At 49.7% G+C, this 17,392-nt stretch overlaps 1 protein-coding gene across 1 annotated transcript; it reads left to right on the top strand.

The window, feature by feature from the left end:
- The first annotated feature begins 1,823 nt into the window (after positions 1 to 1,823).
- On the top strand, positions 1,824 to 6,513 carry dkk1b (dickkopf WNT signaling pathway inhibitor 1b). Its single transcript, XM_072478932.1, has 4 exons — positions 1,824 to 2,222; positions 4,696 to 4,846; positions 5,536 to 5,682; positions 5,790 to 6,513. Exons 1-4 carry the CDS (start codon positions 2,028 to 2,030, stop codon positions 6,038 to 6,040), a joined length of 744 nt encoding a protein of 247 aa, XP_072335033.1. The 5' UTR covers positions 1,824 to 2,027; the 3' UTR covers positions 6,041 to 6,513.
- Positions 6,514 to 17,392: the final 10,879 nt, after the last annotated feature.

The following is a 17,392-nucleotide window of genomic DNA, read 5'->3' as shown; positions in this document are numbered from 1 at the left end:
GAGATCGAGGCAGAGAGTGACGGGGATAGAGGCAGAGAGTGAGGGAGAGAGAGGCAGAGGGAGGTAATGTTAGAGTGTGAAGATAGAGGCAGAGTGAGTGAGATAGGCAGAGTGAGGGAGAAAGAGGCAGAGAGGGAGGGAGATAGAGGCAGAGTGAGGGAGATAGAGGCAGAGTGAGGGAGATAGAGGCAGAGTGATGGAATAAAGACTGAGTGAGGAAGATAGAGCCAGAGTGAGGGAGATAGACAGAGAGGGAGGGAGATAGAGGCAGAGTGAGGGAGATAGAGGCAGAGTGAGGGGATAGAGGCAGAGTGAGGGAGATAGAGGCAGAGTGAGGGAATAAAGACTGAGTGAGGAAGATAGAGGCAGAGTGAGGGAGATAGAGGCAGAGTGAGGGCGATAGTGGTAGAGGGAGGGAGATAGAGGCGGAGCAAGGGGGATAGAGGCAGAGAGTGAGGGGGTAGAGGCAGAGAGTGAGGGAGATAGAGGCAGAGGGAGGGAGATAGTGGCAGAGGGAGAGAGATAGAGACAGAGCGAGGGGGATAGAGGCAGAGAGGGAGACTGAGGCAGAGAGAGAGGCAGAATGAGGGAGATAGAGGCAGAGTGAGGAAGATAGAGGCAGAGTGAGAGAGATAGAGGCAGAGTGAGGGGGTTAGAGGCAGTGGGAGGGAGATAGAGGCAGAGTGAGGGAGATAGAGTCAGAGAGTGAGGGAAATAGAGGCAGAGAGTGAGGGAGAGGCAGAGTGAGGGGGATAGAGGCCGAGCGATGGGGATAGAGGCAGAGAGTGAGGTGGATTGAGGCAGAGTGAGGGAGATAGAGGCAGAGAGTGAGGTAGAGAAAGAGTGAGGGAGATAGAGGCAGATTGTGGGGGCTAAAGGCAGAGTGAGGGAGACAGAGGCAGAGTGAGGGAGATAGAGACAGAGAGTGAGGGAGAGGCAGAGTGAGGGGGATAGAGGCCGAGCGATGGGGATAGAGGCAGAGAGTGAGGTGGATTGAGGCAGAGTGAGGGAGATAGAGGCAGAGAGTAAGGTAGAGAAAGAGTGAGGGAGATAGAGGCAGATTGTGGGGGCTAAAGGCAGAGTGAGGGAGATAGAGGCAGAGTGAGGGAGATAGAGGCAGAGTGAGGGAGATAGAGGCAGAGAGAGGGGGATTGAGGCAGAGTGAGGGGGATAGAGGCAGAGTGAGGGAGATAGAGGCAGAGTGAGGTAGATAGAGGCAGAGTGAGGGGGATTGAGGCAGAGTGAGGGGTATTGAGGCAGAGTGAGGGGGATAGAGGCAGAGTGAGGGAGATAGAGGCAGAGAGGGAGATAGAGGCAGAGTGAGGGAGATAGAGGCAGAGAGGGAGATAGAGGCAGAGTGAGGGAGATAGAGGCAGAGAGTATGAGTGATAGCGACGAAGATGGATAGAGACGAAGTGAAATGGAAACAGAATAAGGGAGATGGAGGCAGTGCCATAGAGGGATATAGAGACAGGAGAGGGAGATAGACGTAGACTGAGGTAGAGACAGAGTGAGGGAGATAGAGGCAGAGAGGGAGAGAGATAGAGGCAGAGTGAGGGGAAACAGGGAGATAGTGAGGGGGGATAGGGAGACAGTGAGGGAGAGACAGGCTTCGGAAAGGTGTCAAATCTCGGTATGGTGCCATCCGTCGGGAATGCGATCCATTTGGGAATGACAGTTTATTTCGTCCTGGATGGGGAATTTTGTGGGTTTGCAGACTCTCCGGAACATCATAAACGGAAGCTTTGAAATTCTCGCCCAGTCTTTGTCACACTTGGCGAGGGGGCGGGAACACAAACATCATCAGCAAATATAAATGGGCTGTGGAAGAGGAGAGCGAATCAGTTTGTGCTCTGCAGCGAGTTAGAAGCAGGCAACCTGTGGACCTCTCCACACACGGATGTACAGCCTACCTGCTCCGGCTTTCTGACAGTGTGAAGGACATACTTTGTTGGTGATTAATATTTGACTTTCTACCTCCCGTGACTTGGGCTGGCTGATTGCTTAGGCGAATCGAGGTCCTGACCATGTATTTGGAAGCGGTGCGGATGGGCAGGCTATTCCTCTCCTTCTGCCTCTACAATGCCGTGAACTCCTTCAATTCCAATGCTATCAAGACGGGGAGTGCAGCGGTCCAAATCCCGAGCCACCCGGTCAGCATTGCCCCCCAGGTTGTCCACCATCACAGTGTCAGCAAGAACCATGCAGTCGACCAGTCCCAGGTGTGTATAATCCCTGCAAAATCCCAGTAACACCTAAAGCTGTCCCGACTTTCTAAATCCAGGTGTTAATTCGTCACACCAAAAGAAATGATTTAATTTGAAACATTCCTTACTGTATTTAAGGTTTTACTATCCAATATTATTGACTTTTTACACACCTGGATTCCAACTCAATATTTGTTGTAAAATGTCAGTGTCCAAGCCGGGGATACCCATATGTGTGTGTGCGCGTTGCACAGTGTGTCCAAGCTGGGGATACCCATGTGTGTGTGTGCGTTGCACAGTGTGTCTATACTGGGGATACCCATGTGTGTGCGTTGCACAGTGTTGTCAATGCTGGGGATACCCATGTGTGTGCTTTGCACAGTGTGTCCATGCTGGGGACACCCGTGTGTGTGTGTGCATTGCACTGTGTCTATGCTGGGGATACCCCTATGTGTGTGCATTGCACAGTGTGTGTGTGCGCGCATTGCACAGTGTGCCTATGCTGGGGATACCCATATGTGTGTGTATTACAGAGATGTCTATGCTGGGGTCCTGTATGCTGGGAATATCTGTCTGTGTGTTTTGTGTGTATGTGTATGTTAGTGGGTCAGTGTGTGTGTGTTGTAGGGTCCAACTCTGTTATATGATATATCTGTGTGCCCTTGGTGTAGGGTATATCTGTGTTATCATGGTATGTGGTATATATGTGTGCTCATGATATGGGGTACATCTGTGTGCCCATGGTATGGGGTATATCTGTGGGTGTCTGCATTGTAGGGTATGTCTATGTGCCCATGTTGAAGGTCAGACAGGTGTATGTCCATAGTGTGGGGTATATCTGTGTATCCGTGATGTTGGGTAAATCTGTGACCATGTTTGAGAGTATATCAGTGTGTGTCTATGTTGGAGGGTATATCAGTGTGTTCCCATGTTGGAGGGAGTATCAGTGTGTGTCTGTGTTGGAGGGAGTATCAGTGTGTGTCTATGTTGGAGGGTATATCACAGTGTTCCCATGTTGGAGGGAGTATCAGTGTGTGTCTATGTTGGAAGGTATATCAGTGTGTGCCCATGTTGGAGGTATATTTGGGTTCAGATTCCAGCATCCACAGTAATTTGCTTATATCAATGTGTGCCCATGTTGGAGGGTATATCAATGTGTGTCTATATTGAAGGGTATATCAGTGTGTGCCCATGTTGGAGGGCATGTCAATATGTCTCTATGTTGGAGGGTACATCAGTGTATTCTATGTTGCAGGGCATATCAGTGTGTGCCCAAGTTGTAGGGAGTATCACTTTGTGTCTATAGGAGGGAGTGTCAGTGAGTGCCCATGTTGGAGGGTATATCAGTGTGTGCCCATGTTGGAGGGTATATCAATGTGTGTATATGTTGGAGGAAGTATCAATGTTGTCCATGTTGGAGGGTATATCACTGTGTTCCCAAGTTGGAGGGTATATCAGTGTGTGCTCATGTTGGAAAGTATATCAGTGTGTGCCCACATTGGAGGGTATATCACTGTGTGCCCATGTTGGAAAGTATATCAGTGTGTGCCCACGTTGGAGGGAGTATCAGTTTGTGTCTATGTAGGAGGGTATATCACTGTGTGCCCAAGTTGGAGGGTATATCAGTGTGTGCTCATGTGGAAAGTATATCTGTGTGCCCACTTTGGAGGATATATCACTGTGTGCCCATGTTGGAAAGTATATCAGTGTGTGCCCACGTTGGAGGGTATATCAGTGTGTGCCCACGTTGGAGGGAGTATCAGTCTATGTAGGAGGGTATATCACTGTGTCCCCATGTTGGGGGGAGTATCAATGTGTGCCCAAGTTGGAGGGTATATCACTGTGTGCCCATTATGGAGTGCATATCAATGTGTTGCCATGTTGCAAGGTATCTCAGTGTGTGCCTATGTTGGAGGGTATATCAGTGTGTGCCCATATTGCAGAGTACATGGCTGTGTTCCCATGTTGGAGGATATATCAGTGTGCATCCATTCAGTGTGTACCTGTGTTGGAGCGTATATCAGGGTGTGCCCATGGTGGAGGGTATATCAGTGTCTGCCCATGTTGGAGGATATATCGGTATGTGGCCATGTTGGCGGGTATATCAGTGTGTGCCCATATTGCATAGTATATCAGTGTGTGCCCATGTTGGAGGGTATATCGGTGTGCGAACATTCAGTGTGTACCTATGATGGAGGGTATATCAGGATATGCCCTTGTTGGAGGGTATATCAGTACGTGCCCATGTTGGAGGGTATATCAGCGTGTGTTTATGTTGGAGGGTGTACCAATGTGTGACCATGTTGGAGGGTATATCTGTGTGAGGGTATATCAGTGTGGGGTCGTCGGTGCGTGGCCCCGTCATATTATAGCGTATTCTCCTGTGTGTTCTCGGAGTTGTGTGTGTGAGAGAGGGTCTGTTGGTATGTTCTCGGTGTTCACGCTGTTTCGGGGACTGACCCTCACTCACTCTTGTTTCCTTCCGCAGTTCTCTACTTGTCAGGATGACCGGGACTGTGCTGTGGAGCAGTTCTGTTCCGCTTCGCGCTCCGCTGCCCAGCACTGCCTGAACTGCCGCCGGCGCCGCAAACGCTGCCTACGAGATGCCATGTGCTGCCCAGGGACTCGCTGCAGCAACGGTGAGGCTCGCGCAGGAGACAGGGTGGGCGTTGAAGCGGGACGAGGGGGGTGGGGCGGTTAGAAGAGGAGGAGCAACACAGCTCTGCAGAGAGCTGGCGCTGGGAGGGGGGGGAGATTGTATTAAACTCGGTAGCAGCTGAAGACTGGGTGGAAAAGAGATTTCTTCCAGTAACTGGAGTGTGCATTAATCCACAGCAACCCAGCTGTGTGACCCTAGAGGGGAATATTCATCCCGCTTTAACCGACATGACTGGAGTGATTAACAAAAAACTTCATGAAATATTTGAAAGAATATTTTTTTTAAAAAAAAATTCTCAAAAAGGCCATCACAAGACAGTGCAATGATTTTGGGAGATTAAAAAATATATATAAATCATGATGCAACTCTTGAGCTGCTTCAACTCAATAAATTACAGACATTTCAAAATGGTTATGACAGAAAAAATGATTAAAGCGCCTGAGTCCAGAAAAAAAATGGCGCTAAATAAATACAAATTAATTTCCTAGTCACCTTCCCTGGTTGAATTGGGGGCCGAGACCAACACTCACAGTCGAGCCCAGAGGTTTAAATGACTCCAGAGAGTCAATTCAAGAATCTCCTTCGAGCCTCGTGGCGGGCAGTGGGATGGGGTTGGTTGGTTCATGAATTGAAGACTGGAGGATTTATTTCTGCTCTGTTGTGTCCCAGGTATGTGCACGCCCAACGATGCCGAGCACGTCCATGGGGCGGTGAGGGAAACAAGCCTGGAGAGCTGGATCCACGAGGAGCAGGAGACCACCTTGGATAGTCACCCGAGGAGGACCACCCTGTCAGCAAGGTCCCACTCCGTTAAAGGTAAGAAGTCAAAGAACCAAGCCCGCCTGCTTCACAATGACACATGGAATGTACAGTTGAGTTTTTTTGTTAAAATTCTCTCTCTCTTCCCCCCCCCCCCCCCCCAGGACAAGAAGGCGACATCTGTCTCAGGTCCTCGGATTGTGCTCAGGGTCTGTGCTGTGCCCGCCACTTTTGGTCCAAGATCTGCAAACCCGTGCTGAGGGAGGGCCAAGTGTGCACCAGGCACAGGCGGAAAGGCTCTCATGGCCTGGAGATCTTCCAGAGGTGCGACTGTGCCCAGGGCTTCTCGTGTCGGATGCAGAGAGGGGGCAGTCAGGGCTCTGGCAAGAATTCGAGGCTGCACACTTGCCAGTGAACCCAGAGCAAGAATAATCTGCCATGGACAAGTTGGGGGGGGGAGGAGGGGGTGGAGGTGGGAAATAAGGAGCTACTCCGAGACCTTTGGAGTGCAGTGGGAGCTGTGTGGGGAGGTGTGTGTGGTGTGAAGACTTTGGTTCGTGATCAGCCGAGCTCCCTCTTGTGGGCTTTAGACTGGAAGTACTCCGGCAACTTTTCACAATTTGAAGTGTATTGGGGTTTTCTTTTTGGTTCCCTTTTAAGGAACTATGTAGACTGTAATGCTTACAGTAAATTACTGTGTTGTAAAGATTCAGTCTGGCACTTAAGACTGTAAATACTTGACTGACCAGTATTGTCGAAAACAAATGCAGCAAGGCCTCCCTCCCTGTACAGTCAGTGTTGTAAATTGTCCCATATTATTGTTATCCAGTGCCTGTAATATAAATTTTCTATATTGTAACTGAAATAAAAATGTCACCAATGACCCTAGTCTCATTTTGTAGCTGTAATTGTTGATCCTGGGCAATAATTTTGTGGCACACAATTTAGATACCTAGGTGACCTTTTAATCTACACTCTTATTCTTGATAACATTTTATTCTGGAACCTCCAATCTGGGTTGAGAACACATTCCAAATACCATTGAATCCCTCTTCACATTGAAGCAATCTCAGGTAGCTGTGGTCTCCACTACTCAGTCCTGTTTTCCCTTGACCCCTCGCCAAGAAAAGGTCATCCTTCCTGCCCTCTGTGTCCAAACGTTTGGAGTTCGAGCAATTTTTGTTGCCTACTTTCAAAACCCTCCTGCTTCCATTCTGCCATCCCAGGTTGGTGTCCATATACTACCTTTGCGAAATTGTCTTAAGCCACTCTTATGGTGAGTGAGGAGCACAACTTAAGCCAAGGCCTTGTGAATAGCTCGTGAGTTTAAAAAAATATTATGCTGTATAAAGAAAGATGTTTTCTTGACAGAGGACACACATTTTATGGGACAGACCAATATTTTCTGAAGCTCCTAAATGCACCTAGGTCAGGGCAGGAGATAGCTGAACACAGCTAACACCAGCCAGCCAGCAGTCCTGGATTTGGCTCCTTCCAATGCTGACTTGTTGCAGTGCAGCCTCTGACCTGCAGTATTCAAGCCAGTCTATCAGTGAAAGCGAACATTCAGCCAGTACAGTTCACAAGGGAATCACTGAACAGGAGGGAGGGAAGGTTTCACACACCCAAAACAAAGCACAAATAGGCAATGCTGTGCCAATTCTGGCTGCCAAAATTCACACTTTATACCACAGCGGAAATAAATACTCTCCGCTTCATTGGAACATTGTACTAGTATTTATTTTTCATTGGTGACAATGTAATATAAGATGGCAAGTAGATAATATTTGAAATGAGCAGCAAAGTGCCGATCTGGCAATCCCTTTCGTTCCTTTCTCTCAAATTGAAAGCATTGCCACCGCTTTCAGGAAACAATTGCTGTCTTGCCGGTTTCTATGATGCCTCGCAGCGTCAGGGACCTGGGTTCAATTCTGACATTGGATGGCTGTCTGTGTGAAGTTTGCCCATTCTCCTAGTGTCTGTGTGGGGTTCCTCCGGCTGCTCCCATTTCCTCCCACAGTTCAAAGATGCGCAGGTTCGGTGGATTGGCCATGCTAAATTTCCCCTTAGTGTCCAAAGATGTGCAAGTTAGGTGGGGTTACGGGATAGGGCGGGGGAGTGCACTTCGGTGGGGTGCTCTTTCAGATGGTCGGTATGGACTCGATGGGCCAAATGGCTTTCTTCTGCACTATAGGGATTCTATGGTTCTAGTTTGTCCGGATTGAAATTACAAAATAAACTTTTTTTGCTCATGAGGAGAACACTGTTGTAGATGCAACCCAGTGACACCTGAACACAGTTCCCTGGAGAGATTTGACTCGTGGTAGAAAAAAGCCAGTGGCAGTTAATTGAATGGTCTCTAAATTAGCCAAGACTGGAATTACTCAAAACAGATTTGGAGGTAATGTTTCTTGTACATGAAACAAAATATAAACTAGCAGCACTGTGCCTGGTTGCAATGAAGTCCCTGATCTTTTCACATACAGACAGGATGAGGTTGGAAGGTGTAGAATTTATTCAGAAACAGGCCATTCAGCCCAACAGGTAAGTGTTATTCCATACCTCTGCTCCACATGAGCCACATTTTGTAACCCCATCACAGCTCATCAGCATATCTTTCTATTTTCTTTCTCCATCATGTAATTACATGGTTTCTTAAATGTATCCATGCTATTCACCTCAAAACGCTCCATATGGAGGTGTGGGCTTAAGTGGGGGTACTCTTTCCAAGGGCTGTGCAGACTGGATGGGCACTGTAAATTCTATGTCTAACATACATTGACCCTGATTAGCTTCAATCCAATATTTACGTTGTAGGGGTGGGCACGATAGAACAATGGGTAGCATTGTCGCTTCAGAGCTCCAAGGTTCCAGGTTCGAATCCCGGCTGGGTCACTGTCTGCACGTCCTCCCCGTGTCTGTGTGGGATTCTTCCGGGTGCTCCGGTTTCCTCCCACAGTCCAAAGATGTGCAGGTTAGGTGGATTGGCCATGCTAAATTGCCCTTAGTGTCCAAAAAAGGTTAGGTGGGGTTACGGTGTTAGCGTGGAGGTGTGGGCTTAAGTGGGATGCTCTTTCCAAGGGCTGGTGCAGACTCGATGGGCTGAATGGCCTCCTTCTGCACTGTAAATTCTATATTTCTATGATATGTTAGCGAGTTACACATTCTCACCTAAGATAGAGACCTGGAAGAGTGGTTGCTCTCCTAAAAGAAAAAAAAGTTTAGAAACTTGCTGAGGATTCACCGGTCCACCATGTTTTTGCACCAGGTTGAGATTACACTGCAGTTGGTGTAAAGGCCAAACAATGTGCGACTGTCTACTGGAAATGTTCTTGGATCATTTGATTTCAGTCCTTCCTCAAATTACAAAGCTGACTCTTTTTTCATTGATTAGTTCAGGGGATGTGGGCATCACTGGCTCGCCAGCATTTATTGCCTATCCCTAAGTACCCTTGAGATGGTGAGCTGCCTACTTGAACCACTGCAGTCCATGTGGTGCAGGGAGGGAGTTCCAGGATTTTGACCCAACGACAGTGAAGGAATTGCAATACATTTCCAAGTCAGGATTATGTGTGACTTGGAGGGAAACTGCCAGGCGGTGGTGTTCCCCTGCACCTGGAAGGTGCTGTTGAAGGAACCCTGGTGAGCTGCTGCAGGGCATCTTGTAACTGATACACACTGATGCCCTGAGTTGGTGGTGAAGGGAGTGAATGTTTGTGGATGGGTGCCATTCAAGTGGGCTGCTTTGCTTTGGATGGTGTCAAGCTTCATAAAAAAATATCTTCGCCCATATTTTCACCATACAAAAGAGAAACAGAAAAAAAACCAATCCCAACAATATAAAAAAGAAAACAGCCTCCCCCCCCCCAAATCCTGCCAACAGTCAACGGCGACCAACTCCTGAAAGGGCCCAATAAACAAACCACCCAAAAATTGTAGAAACTCTCCTTCGCCCCCACTGAGGTAAAACTTCACCTCCAGGGTCAATGATTCCAGCAGGTGTCCCCCCCCCCACCCCCCCCCGCCATGCCAAGGCACAGGGTGGAGAAGCTGACCTCCACCCCAACAGGACCCACCTACGAGCAATCAGCGAGACGAGGACTAAAATATCCGGCACCAACACCCACCTGCAACTCGGGCAGTTCCAACACCCCAAAAATAGCTTCTTAGCGACCGGTCTCCCACATCCATGGCAAGACCCCCGAGATTGTGCTAAGTACCTCCCTCCAAAACCTTTCCAGCTTCAGGCAGGACCAAAAAATATAAGTGTGGTTTGCGGGGCCCCTCCCACATCTTTCACAGACCTCCTCCAACCCTCAAATAGCCGGTTTTATCCTTGAAATTGTCAGGTGCGCCTGTGCGCTAACTTCAACTGTATCAGCCCCAGACTCGCACACACGACTGAGGCATTTGCCCTCCGCAGCACTTCACACCATAATCCCTCTTCCATCGCCCACCCCAGCTCTTCCTCCCACTACGCCTTAATCCCCTCCATAGACACCCAGTCCTCCTCAGGGATCCTCCCATAGATCACCAAAACACCGTCTCCCCCTCTCCAACCCTCCTGCTTGCAGCACCACCTCCAGCAACGACAGGCCGGCACTATTGGGAAAGTCGGGAACACCTTCCTTGCGAAATACCGAGCCTGCGCCAATCCATACTTCTCTCCCAACCCCTCCAGACTCGCGAAATCATCCCCAAGAAACAAGTCCTTAACTCCTTGATGTCCCAGCTCCGAAACCTCGCATCGATCCTCCCTGCTCGAACCCACGATTCCCCCTAATCGCGACGCCCCCAGTCTTAAATGTTGCCTATACTGCCTCCAGATTTTCAAAGTGGCCACCACCACCGGACTCACCGAGTACTTTCCTGGAGCCATCGGAATGGCGCCATTGCCAGCGCCCGCAACCCCGACCCCCTACGCGAGCCCGCCTCGATCTTAACCCATCGGGTCCCCCCTCCTTGATCCAGCCCGTACCTTCTCCGCATTTGCCGCCCAATAGTAGTAAGTTTGGGAGGCTTAGCCCCCCCCCCCCGCCTGTCGCCCTTGCCGCAAGACCACCTTCCTACTCCTGGCCACCTCACCCCCCCCCCCCCCCCCCCCCCCCCCGCCCCACACCCCAACCACCCCATATAAATGAGGAGATCAATTTGTCCAACTCCCTGAAGAAGGATTTCGGTAAAAGGACCGCAGCACTGGGAATGAGAACAAAAACGAGGTAACATTCATTTTTACTACCTGCCACCCGGCCCGCCAATGATGGAGGGAAGTTGTTCCACCTTAACAAATCGGCCTTGACCTTCCCCACCAGATTGGAAAATTATATTTTCGGAGCCCACCCTACTCCCGGGCCACCTGCACCCCTAAGTACCTAAAGTGGGTTTCTGCCAAACAGAATGACAGCCCCCCCCACCCTTGCCCCTACTCCCGGCTGGGAGACCATGAAATATTCGCTCTTGCCTAAGTTCAATTTATACCCTGAGAACGTGCCAAATCTTTGAAGCAAATCCATTATACTCCCCAATGACGTGCTCGGTTCCGAAATGTACAATAACAGTTCATCGGTATATAACACTACCCTATGCTCCAGCCTCCCCATCACTATCCCCTTCCACAGCCCGAGCTCCTTAGCGTGACAACCAAGGACTCCATAGTCAGTGCAAACAACAGGGGAGACATAGGGCACCCCTACCTCGTACTCCGGTGCAGTGCAATGTACCCCAAATTCATAATGTTAGTGCAAATGCTCGCCATCGGCTCCTTATACAACAGCCGTACCGACGCCACAAACCTCGACCCGATTCCAAATCTCTCCAATACTGCCTTCAAGTAACCCCACTCTACCAGATCAAATGCCTTCTCTGCGTCCACCACCACCCTCTTCCGGACACAGGATCACATTCAGCAACCTCCTCACATTGAGAACAGCTGCCTTCCCTTCACGAGCCCCGTCTGGCCCTCCCCAGTCACCTTCGTGAGGCAACCCTCCAGCCTTACCACCGGAACCTTTGCCAATATCCTGGCATCTACATTCAGTCGGGATATGGGCCTACACGGCCCACACTTCACTGGGTCCTTAAACTATTTTTAGCAACAGCAAAATCGAAGCCTGCCCCATCGTCCGTGGCAAGACACGCATCCCATCGCATCCTCGAACATTCCCACCAACAGGGGCACCAGCTTATCCTTAAAGTGCTTATAGAATTAAACCGGGAACCCGTCAGGCCCTGCTGCCTTCCCTGCCTGCACCCTCCCAATTGCCTCCTTCACCTCCTGCTCCCCCACCAGCCCCTCCATGCCTGCTGTAAACTCTTCACCCAACCTCGGAACTGTGGCCATCTAAAATGGCCATCTGCAAAGGATAAAGGGAATTGTGGTCAAGTTGGGACATAGACAGTGCACAGCCCCTGTGTATTGAGCAAAGGAAAACCAGACTGAACCGAAACTTGCACCAGTTAAAGGTCAATCACAGATTTCCCCAGGACAATAGACTCAAATCAAGGAATAGCAACAGTAGCAGACTCCCCGGCGCCGCTCGCCCTTATTTGGAAAGGCATACATACTTGGGACAATAACAACTAGGTCCCGCCCAGCCATCATGGCACCCGCCCCTAATTGGCCGGTATCGAACAGAGTGATTGACACTCTATCGATCCATTGGATCCTGAGTTAACCCCGCCCAAAAGGGCACGAAAGAGAAGAAGGATAAGAAGCCCTGCGCACCAGGGATCGATCTCTTTTGGGATCGGCCTGTGCCCACACCAACTGCAGCATAACGACCAGTCAAGTTCAAGACCCGTGATCGCTACCTGAGAGAGAGACGAGCCACAGCCGAGACGAGCCTGACGATTTCCAGCCGACACATGTGGGGACTCAGATAAAGGCCTAATCTACCTGCACAGAGCCGGTCATCCAGAAGTTAAGTAAAGGTCATCTTAGTTGAGGTGTAGTTTAATGCGTAGCTGCATGTATCATTGCACAGAGAGATAAGTCTTGTGTTCAATAATAAACTGTCCTTTGAACTAACATACTGGTTGTGTTGGCATTTGGTCAATACAAGAAACATGCTCGCTGCTTGTGGTTTGATAATAAAAGTGGCAACAGAACCCATCCAGGTACTCCCTCATCCCTTGCTCCTCCCCCAGTGGCTCTGACCTATATAGATCCTTATAAAACTCTTCAAATACTTTACCAATCTGCTCCGGGGACACCAGCACCTTCCCCCATCTTATCCCGCACCTGAAGTATCTCCCTCGCTGTTCCTCCCTCTGGAGCAGGCTGGAATGCCTTGCCGTCTCCCCGTATTCCTAGACCACCCCCCTCATCCTTCTCAAGTGGCACACCTCTTTCCCTGTGGACAACTGGTCGAACCTCGCCTGAAGCTCCTTCTTGCTGAACAAAAGGGCCAGGTCTGGGTCCCCCGTGTACCGCCCAACTACCTCTAGTATCTCCTCTATCAATTTTTGGCACTGCACTCTCTCTTCCTTGTCCATCTTAGCCTTAAATGAAATCAACCCCCCCTCATTAATGCCTTCAGAGCCTCCAAAACCACTGACTGCAAAACCTCCCCTCTGCAATTAAACCCAACATATTCCTCGATCACCGTCCAGATCTTATTGCAACAACTTTGGTCCCCTAACAGCCCCACGTCCATTCTCCACCCCGGCCTCTGGGCCATCCCCTTGTCCAAAACCACATCCACCCATTGTGGAGCATGGTCCAAAATCATTATTGCTGAATATTCTGACCTCTAAACCGAGCCAATAGCACCTTCTCCACCATGAAATAGTCTATCATTGAAAAATGAATATCCCCGTTCCCTCGAGTGTAAGAATCTCCATGGTTCCACTCCTCCCATCTCTCTCATGAGACCAGCCAGCACCTTCACCCCCCCCATGACTAGGCCAGTGAGCGAGGCTGAGACATATCCACGTTCGGCTTATGCACTATATTGCAATCCCCCCCCCCCCCCACCCCTGCCGACAGTAACACGTGGACATCCAAATCCGGAATGACACCCAGCACCCTCTTCACAAACCCCGCATCATCCCAATTGGAGCCATAAACGCTCGGCAGTGCCATCAACCTCCCCTCGAACACCCCCTGTCACTATCACATACCTGCCCCTCTGGTCCGCCGGTATCTTCTCCATCTGAAATCCTACCCTCTTGCTCACCAATACCGCTACCCACCGAGCCCTGCTATTGAACCCCAAGTGGAAAGCCTGACTCACCTAACACTTCCTAAGCCTCACCTGATCTTCCACCCTTAGATGGGTCGACTGCAGCATCACCACATCAGCCTTTAAGCTCTTTAAATGTGTAAAAACCCTCAACATCTTCACTGCCCACCCCCTCCCCCAAACCCCTCACGTTCCACGTTACTGTTCTGGCCGCTGGTCTCTTATTCCCCCCCCCTCTCCGCCCGCCCCTCCTATCCACCATCATCATAACCTGGGCCCTGCCCATCAGGCCTGGCCCACTTCACCCCTTTGTTGCCATTGAACCCCTCCCCCCTCCGAGAATCCCCTCATACACTTCCCGTTGAAAACACCTCTCCCAGTATCAATCCCATTCCCCCCTTTCACACCTCCCAGGCCCATTGAAATCTGTACGACCAGGTTCCAGTGATCGCGGCCTCTCCCCCCACCACACTCCGTTTCACTAGCCACCCTTCGCTTGCTCGTGTGGAGGCCCCTGCCCAGGTCCCCCTCTTCCCAATCCCTTCCCCCATGATCCAGTCCCTGAAAACAAAGACAAACAAACAAAACTAGTGCAAAAACTGCGCCCAAGAAAACTGCCGTAACCCCCAAGCCCAATATATTTATACCCAACTGTTGCCGATAGCAAAGTTAAACTACCCTTTCCCATCAACCAATCCGAAAACCCAACTGTTCCCCCCACAAATACAAAACAAATAACAACCTAAAATGAGAAATACAAGCTGAGCACAACCGCCCTCCTCTCAGTCCAAGTCCAAATCCCCGTGCCATCCCTAATATCAGCCCCAGTCCACCGGCCTTCACAAGCGCCTCCGCGGCCTCCACTGTCTCGAAGTAGAAGTCACTCAAGTCGTAGGTCACCCTCAGCTTTGCCAGGTAGACCTCTCCAAACCTCACACCATTACTCTATAATGCCACCTTCACCGGCCTGAAGGCCAGCCACCTTCTCGCCAGCTCCACCATCAAGTCCTGGTATATACGAATACGAACTCCTTCCCACTTCACCTCACAACTTTGCTTCACCCAACTCAGGACCTTCTCCTTGACATGAAATTTGTGAAAGCAAATTATAACCGCCCTTGGCTTCTCATTTGCCTTCGTTTTGTGCCTGAACGACCGATGAGCTCTGTCCAGCTCATATCAGGAGGATTCTTCCCCCTTCCCCAACAACTCCGCCAGCATCGTCATGGAGTACTCAGTCAGCCTTGGGACCTCTACCCCCTCAGGCAAGCCCATGATTTGTAAATTCTGCCGCCTCGACCTATTCTCCAGGTCCTCCACCTCAGCTCTAAGTCCTTTGTCGGCCTCCACCACCCTCCACAGCTCATCACTCATCAAGGTGAACTGGTGACTGTGCTGAGACAGAGCTTCCTCCAACCCCTTCAACTTTTCTATATGTTCCCGAACCTTGGCCGATGTCTTTGACACAGCCGCCTTCACCGTGGCAATCGCCTCCTCCACCCATTCCTTCATCACAGCCATCATCTCCTTTCACTGCACCTCCATGTGCTTAGCGAACTGTCTCTCAAACTCTCTGGCCATCACCTCGGTCAGAGTCTCCACTCTGATTGGTCTTGCTCCACCCAGCGATCCAGAATCCGCCATCTTCCCTGTTGCCGAGCTGACCCGTTCACTCGACGGCAAACCTTCACTCGCCCCCTTCTTCCCAGTGGCCTTTTTCTGGGTCTTAGACATTCCCCACCTTCCTTATGCCTTCCTGCACCAGCTTGTTCAAAAACTGCCCTTGAAACCGGTCATTAAACTCCCAAAAACCAGAGCCTTGAGCAGGAACTATCCATTGTGCGACTTGCACCTACGTGCCGCCACCGGAAGTCGGTGTTGAGCTTCTTGAGCATTGTTGGAGCTTTCCTCCTCCAGGCAAGTGGAGAGTATTCTATCACATTTCTGACTTGTGCCTTTTAGATTGTAGACTGCAGCCACCAGCCATGGACACCAACACCAGTGAACCATTCAGAGGAGACTGCAGCCACCAGCCATCGACACCAACACTTACATGGGATCATCCGTGTGTTTGTCCTCCAGGAACCAAAAACCATCCTCACCTGAGTTACTCAATGCAACATTCCCAACCTCTGACCTGCTCTTGTAGCCACAATATTTATATGGCTGGCCTGGTCCACATTCTGGTTCATGATAATCCCCAGGATGTCGATAGTGGGGGATTCAGCGATAGTAATGCCGCTGAATGTCAAAGGGAGATGTTTAGATTTTCTCTTGGCAGAGATGTTGATTGCCTGGCTTTTATGTGGCGTGAATGTTACTTGCCACTTGTCTGCCCCAGCTTGCGTATTGTCCAAATCTTGTTGCATTGGTCACAGACTGCTTCACAATCTGAAGAGTCACGCATGGTGCTGAACATTTCACCATCGTCAGCGGACATCCCAATTCTGACCTTACTGTGGAGGAAAGGTGATTGATGAAACAGCTAAACTAGGTTGGGCCTAGATCACTGCCCTGAGGAAATCCTGCAGAGATATCTTGAGACTGTGGGTCATTTTTGCATTGATATCCATCTGAAGCCACTTTAGAAAGTAATATAACAGCAACTTAAAATCTTATTGGACTATGGTAGCTGGCAGTGCTCTAAGATCTTCATTAGATTTGCTATTTAATTCAAACTTCCCTGCTTGAATTTCCTGAATGAAAGCACTCATAGGAAATACAGATCTGTAAACAACAAAGTTACAACATTTTAATGTAGGTTTTGTACCCATGAGTTGAAACTGCTAGATTGCAATCAATGGTTTATTTTCATGTTGATTGTATATTTAAAATAATTAAAGCTAACCTTTTTCACTGTAATTCTGATAGTACTGCCCTGTAAGGGAGAAAATCCTCCGCAATGCAGACTGCACAACTTAGTTGTCGCTCATAATAATAAATAACACATCCTGACTGTCATGAAATACATTAGCATAGCATGGTGCAATCACACACACACTGACACACTAATGGACATACAGTAGGATCAACCAGCATACACAACATCGCAGCCAATCACCAGTGAGAGCACTCGCACTATAAATACAGGGGACACCAGTGTTCCCGCTCATTCTAGCAGCAGCCAGCTCAGAGCACAGAGCTCACAGCCTGCCTCTCAGTCATTCACCATGTGCTGAGTGCCTCACCTAGATAGTGATAGGACAGGGTCCACAGATAAGCTGGTAATGCATGTACCCAAGCTGACAGTATGTTATAACAGTTGAATTGTTAATAAAATAGAGTTACACCATCTCCAGCCGTGTTGACCTGTTTGTAGACCAGAACACCCAACACAACATGGTTCAAGGAGTGGACGCATACTAGCCCCTGTGAGACCTACCTGCAACTTATCAGCAATCCACCATCCTGCAGCATGGAGAACATCAACCCGCCGCCGCCGCTACGTATCGCTGGCAATCTCGGGGTTAATTGGAAGCTTTTTAAACAGCGCTTCCAGCTCTTCCTAGAGGCCACAGACAGGGAGAATACATCGGACACCAGGAAGATTGCCCTTCTTCTCTCCACGGCAGGGCAACACGCCA

The sequence above is a fragment of the Scyliorhinus torazame genome, chromosome 16 (assembly GCF_047496885.1).
Source record: "Scyliorhinus torazame isolate Kashiwa2021f chromosome 16, sScyTor2.1, whole genome shotgun sequence".
Classification (NCBI taxonomy): domain Eukaryota; kingdom Metazoa; phylum Chordata; class Chondrichthyes; order Carcharhiniformes; family Scyliorhinidae; genus Scyliorhinus; species Scyliorhinus torazame.
Note: the sequence above shows the minus strand (reverse complement) of the source record. Positions and strands in the feature narration are given on the sequence as shown.